General features: G+C 32.8%; 1 protein-coding gene across 1 annotated transcript in view; it reads left to right on the forward strand.

Moving 5' to 3' along the window:
• LOC107715647 (butyrophilin-like protein 3) overlaps positions 1–6,338 on the forward strand; it is a 14,716-nt gene that overhangs the window by 7,559 nt on the left and 819 nt on the right. The window contains exons 3-7 of the mRNA XM_016521805.1: positions 814–1,083; positions 1,331–1,438; positions 2,579–2,620; positions 2,967–3,005; positions 3,277–3,288. Coding sequence (XP_016377291.1) covers positions 814–1,083; positions 1,331–1,438; positions 2,579–2,620; positions 2,967–3,005; positions 3,277–3,288 — 471 coding nt within the window. The remainder of the gene's footprint in view (positions 1–813; positions 1,084–1,330; positions 1,439–2,578; positions 2,621–2,966; positions 3,006–3,276; positions 3,289–6,338) is intronic.

Here is a 6,338-nt window from a genome sequence, read left to right on the forward strand (position 1 = left end):
AAGAAATCTACAGAAGCAAACAGACGAGGGCTTAAAACAAACACCTTAATGTGTATTTTGGAAATGTCCTTTCCATTAGAGCAAAAGAGGACATGGAAGCAAAATAGACCAAAATCTCAAAATTGAACTGTAGCCTACATGAAGTGTCCTGCCTTAAACAGTAACTTCATAATCTTGATCTCAGGCTCCTCATCTAATAACTAGGCTATCCATTCTATTAGTATGTTGTATTCTGATGGATCTTAACAGCCCTCCCTCAAATGTGAAACAAAGTTCTTGTCACCATCAGTGTGTGTGTGTGTGTGTGTGTGTGTGCATGGTACAGTAAGTGTAATTATAACACCATTGTGAACTGATTATTTTGTAGACATCTGTTGAATAATGAAACAATATGAAACTTGGGAAAAGTGTGAGGGAATTAAAATAAATTGGTAAGTAAGTCAGAGTTGTGTTAATATATTTAACGTTTTGTTTAGAAACAAATTAAAATAAATATGAGAAGTGCCCTTTTTTTCACTTGAGCCCCTGCCCCTCAAAATGTTTGTGCACGCCCCTGGATAAAATGACAGTTGCTGGGTTATTTGGCAACTCACTGCTGGGTAAATATTGAACAAAACAACAGCTTTTTTGTTTTTGTTTTGTTTTGTTTTGACATAGTTCTGGGTCAAACAACCTGATATTGAACCCTTGGGTTAAAAAAAACTCAGCATTTTTAGAGTGTGATGTTGTTTGTCAGCAAAACAAAAACTGACAAACTTTTTTGTCAGTAAACTTTTTTTTTACTAAACTAATATTGTTGATGTTGGTCTGTAGTTGTAGGACGTCTTCCAGTGATCACCGTAGATGGATTTGATGATTCAGGGGGGCTTCATCTACAGTGTGAATCTGAAGGATGGAACCCTGAACCTGTTCTTGAGTGGCTGAACAGTGAAGGAGTCAGTTTGAGTTCAGAAACTACAGACACACACAGAAACACAGACGGATTCAGTGTGAAACACACTATCACTATACATCACAGTGACAAGATTCACTGCAGAGTCAGACTGAGACATCACATGCTGGAGGCAGTGATTATCAGCTCAAGTAAGTACTGACACTTTTGGTGTGCAATTTATAATGTTTTTATGATTATTTGATACAGTTGGATTGAATAACTGATTATCAATTCAGTGCATTAGGTAAATGTGTACTGTACTGTACAAGTAATTACTGTGTATGCATGTTCTATACTACAATATCATTGTTTACGTTATTAATCATTTTGAATCAAACAGAAATAAATGTTTGACTGGACAGTGTGCTCGGTGTAAGTCATTATTTTGATTTACAGGTAATATGTTTCATCTTTGGAGGGCATCAGCCATCCTGTTTTCAGTTGTAGTCGTGCTCAGTGGTTTTGCCGCAATACTGATAGCTGTGTTCGTTCATGAATACAGAGGTAAAATTCTTGTGTTTGAGCTTGAGTCACGTGTTTTATTCATTTCGCAGTCCACTAACAGTGTCCAGCAGTGGTGTTTTGTTTCTAAAAGTCAAAGTTATTATTTCATTATTTATTAAGGTCTCTTTTTTCAGAGTTGTGAAATGATATAATTTTGATCTATTTTTCTGAAATTTCTTCAGACTGCAATGAATTAATTTTGATCTACAAAAGATTAAAGGGATAGTTCATCCAAAAATGTAAATTCTGTCATTAATTACTCACCCTCATGTCGTTCCAAAACCATAAGACCTTCGTTCATCTTCAGAACACAAATTAAGATACTTTTGATGAAATCTGAGAGACAGTGTCCAGCAGTGGTGTTTTGTTTCTAAAAGTCAAAGTTATTATTTCATTATTTATTAAGGTCTCTTTTTTCAGAGTTGTGAAATAATGATATAATTTTGATCTATTTTTCTGACATTTCTTCAGACTGCAATGAATCAATGAATTAATTTTAATCTACAAAAGATTAAAGGAATAGTTCATCCAAAAATGAAAATTCTGTCATTAATTACTCACCCTCATGTCGTTCCAAAACCATAAGACCTTCGTTCATCTTCAGAACACAAATTAAGATACTTTTGATGAAATCTGAGAGCTTTCTGACCCTCCCATAGACAGCAAGTCATTATTTTTGTTTTCTTTGTGCACAAAAAGTATACTCATAGCTTTATAACATTACGGTTGAACCGCTGATGTCAAATGGACCATTTTAACGATGTCTTTACTACCTTTCTGGGCCATAAAACGTGTCAGTGGCGTTGCTATATATGCAGGGTCAGAAAGCTCTTGGATTTCATCAAAAATATCTTAATTTGTGTTCCGAAGATGAACGAATGTCTTACGAGTTTGAAACGACGTGAGGGTGAGTAATTAATGACAGATTTGTCATTTTTGGGAGCACTTCTGTGTTTATATCTTGTAATTCTGTCAGGAAAAGTCAGAATTGCAAGAAGAAAAAAGTCAGAATTGTGAAATAAAAAGTCACAATTACCTTATAAATGTATTACCTTACCTTATTAATTTTTTTATCTCCTGGTGGAAACAACTGTCTATATCTATTCAATGTTGTTTTGTCTTTATTATAACTTTTTTCAGAACACAATCAACTACAGACTGAGAACAGGAGAATAAAACATGGTTAGTTTTGCAGCGAGTGCTTCTTTACATTAAAATCAGCTGCACACCTAGCTGTGGATTATCCCTTATATAGTTAACTATGAACTCTGCTTTGGTCTGCAAAACAATTAACACACTTCCTATTTATTTATAAATAAAATGAGATAGATTTGATTTTATAGCAGTTTAGAGATGTAATAAATGCATGTTTACATTGTATCCATGTGTATTTAAATTATTCATTTAGTTACCAGATTTACATGTGATGTTAATACATTTTAACACATCTAATGATAATTTATATTTAATATTTGCATTCAAAAATTATATAATTTCTTTCATCTTGTCTTTATTTGGATTTTTTTAGAGCTTGATGAACTTTTGCAGAGTCAGAAGATACCAAAAGGTGAATTTTGTTTAATATAGCCTTATTAAATTATTAATTTCATTTGAATAAAATTTATTGCGAAACAATGAATGAATGCACAGTGCATATATGAATTCTTATATGAATAAAGTTCATTACAGATTACTTTGTGATATGTAAACTGATCTTGTTTTTTGCTGGTCTTCAAGTGGTGAATAATATTAAAATCTGATCTCATTGTTGATGGATCCTATTATGAACCCTTTATAACCTAATACTTTTATTCTGTTTCTTTTGATCACGCATTTAGAAACAGTCATGGGTGAGTAAAAAGTACTAATGTTTTTATATTTATGTATACATTCAGAGTTTGGTAGAATACAAACTGTCACTGGATGATCAAACCCAATCAAATGATCAAACAAGTAATGGTTTGTATGTGCCACAACAACAAACTATACAATTGTGATGTTCTTGTTGGGGTGTGAAGAATTGTACTGTATTTACACAACAGTATACATGTATATTACAGTGGGTTTTTTTCCCATTCGCTTGGTACAGTTTCCACATTTTCAAAACTCTTAGTACAATAATATCTGACCATACATTATGAAAAGGCAGTAACTGTGAATGAAACTTTTAGAAAAAAATTCATGGAAATAATACTTTGTGCTTTTTTGTACTAACACAACAAAAAATATGCTGAAATGTTTGAAAATAAAAGTATGTTTTTGATGATTTGTTGTGAGATTAGTACTAAGAGTTTTGAAAATGTACAATTTGCTTGTGAAAATTGTATCAGAACAACAACAAAAAAAACGATCTAGAGACAGACATATTGCTTTCTGCAAAAGATGATTCACTTAAGATTAAAAATCCATGTTACAAAAAGGAAATTTTTTTACATGCTGTTAGCTTATTTTAGCATAATAGATCAGTCTTTATAGTAGATACTGTGTGAAATGTGTCAAATTTCTAAACTTAAAAGGGTCATATGATGCGATTTCAATTTTTCCTTTCTCTTTGGAGTGTTACAAGCTCTTGGTGCATAAAGAAGATCTGTAAAGTTGCAAAGACTAAAGTCTCAAATCCAAAGAGATATTCTTTATAAAAGTTAAGAGCCAGCCACACCTACCTAAAACGGCTCGTTCTAACACACCCCACATGTATGTGGAAAATAATGTGTTTTTTTAACTTTAAACCGCATAAACACATTTCATTACACCAAATACACAAAATAATGTTCTTTTTAGCAGCATCATATGACCCCTTTAAATTGCAGATGAGATTTGAGAATATAAACATTATTGTTCATAATGTAATGTGCTTTGAACATTAGGTTTAAGTACAGTAAGTGTCCCTATGCAGAATCTTTTTTCTTTATAATGATTCCTCGCTAGATGCTTTAAAACAATACATTACTATTATTTTATTATATACTCGTCTGTAAAGCAGAATGTTCAATATTTCAACAGTGAATGCAACTCCGGATGGCGATTCAGCTAATGCATGTCTCATTGAGCCTGAAAATGGGAAAGAAGTGATAGATGACGAAACAGACCCGTAAAAAGGTAAAGATGGAGGCAAAATGACGAATTTGATGAAAATTATCTTTATGATAATTAGACCAATGGATGCTCCTCGAGAGTGTATTTTTTTTTACTATTACACTATAACTATACTGAGTGGGATTTAGCAGTGATCAGACAACTAGTCAGGCTTTTAATGAGAAACTTTGTCAGTTTATTAGTTTAGATCCTGTCTGGTGTAAAATCTCCACTGAACCACTGATCATCTGTGATCGTTTCTGATGTGATCATAATTAGTATCCTAGAAATTACTTATTTGGAAATGATTTAGCGCATGTAATAGTAATATTAAGCAGCATTTGATGTATAGTCCTGAAAATGTGTGAGCAATGTATTGATTTCTGTGGTTTCACATTTCAAATTCATCGGACCCATATGGAAAACACTGAATTTTGACCATTGAGGTTATGGCAGTGTAAATCTGTAATTGATGATGATGCAAAAATAGGCTGCAATGCAGCATTGACACAACTTTTTACAATCTTATCGCAGTTGACACAGTGTTATTTAAACACTAAACAGGTACAAAGGAAATATGTACAATATTCAGTGTAGGTGATTCAATTATAAACTAAATTTGTGTAATAAATATCTATGAGGCAATACTTACAATGCAAGTTTATGATCTTAAGTAAGTTTACTTTGAGCATGTAAATGTAATACTTACCCATGAATAATACGTAAATGTGATGCTAAAATACAAAATGTTTCTGTTGTTCTGTTTTATTCAACTCAAATGAAGTTCTATTTCTATTCTCGCCAGACGGTGGCGCTATGTACTTATTATTTTATTGGTAAACTCTTGATCCAGTGAATCTGGGCTCTAGTCATAGAAGACTCCTTGCTTGCTGTTTGTATGTACAATGAAGCAATTGCTTATAGAGGTCTGAAATTTCTGAACATAATGTAAAAATATATATATTTTTTAAACAGATTGTTATTGAAACTAATATCTTCTGTAGTCCATTTTTTTAAATAAACCATCAAATATATGTCTTTTAGCATCTGAAAATTGTTACAAATATGGTACATAACAAACTTTATTAATAGATTTTTAAGCCCCACCTGCACATGTGTCAGGAAACACACTTATTAAGTATTTTGGTTTTATTTTTGTATGTTGTTGGATGTATGGAACTGATGATAAAACAGAAGAATAAACTAGACTTACTGTACCTGTGATGAATGTCTGATGGTGTGCTGAGTGGTTTCTAGATGGTAACTTGCTGCTGCAAATCAAAGGTGTCTGTGATACTTTGGTCTCTATATGGCTTTGTTCCTGCTACATTATTTTTCTATTTTTAAACTTTTTTTTATCTCTCAAGTACAAGCAATAGTATGATGCCTGTAATTGTAATTGTACCCCTAATTGTAATATGTCATTACATAATATTTTACATTGTTGCTCATGAAATTAATTGTCTGGTGTATGGCGTTGTAACGCCCCTGTGGACTGTTTATTGTGGTTTCTTCCCCTTTTGTTGGTTTAGCCCGTTCAATCATTAGTTAATTATCCTCATTGTGCTCACCTGTCTGCCCCTCGTTATCTGCCCTATAAGTTCCTGTCTCTTGTATTTTAGTATGGTCGGTTATTGTGAATGTTACCCTGAGTGTGTGTGTCTCATCTACCCGTATCTGCCTTGTTGTCTCTACATTAAACATCCTTATTTGAATCCTTGTCGTCCTCGTCATCCTGCCTGCCTCCACACACCTTGACCGTGACAACCGTATTGTCCCGAATATAAGACAATGTTTTTTTCTTGGAAATACATCTGAAAAAACG

The sequence above is a fragment of the Sinocyclocheilus rhinocerous genome, unplaced genomic scaffold, assembly GCF_001515625.1.
Source record: "Sinocyclocheilus rhinocerous isolate Xijiao unplaced genomic scaffold, SAMN03320098_v1.1 scaffold239, whole genome shotgun sequence".
NCBI lineage: Eukaryota > Metazoa > Chordata > Actinopteri > Cypriniformes > Cyprinidae > Sinocyclocheilus > Sinocyclocheilus rhinocerous.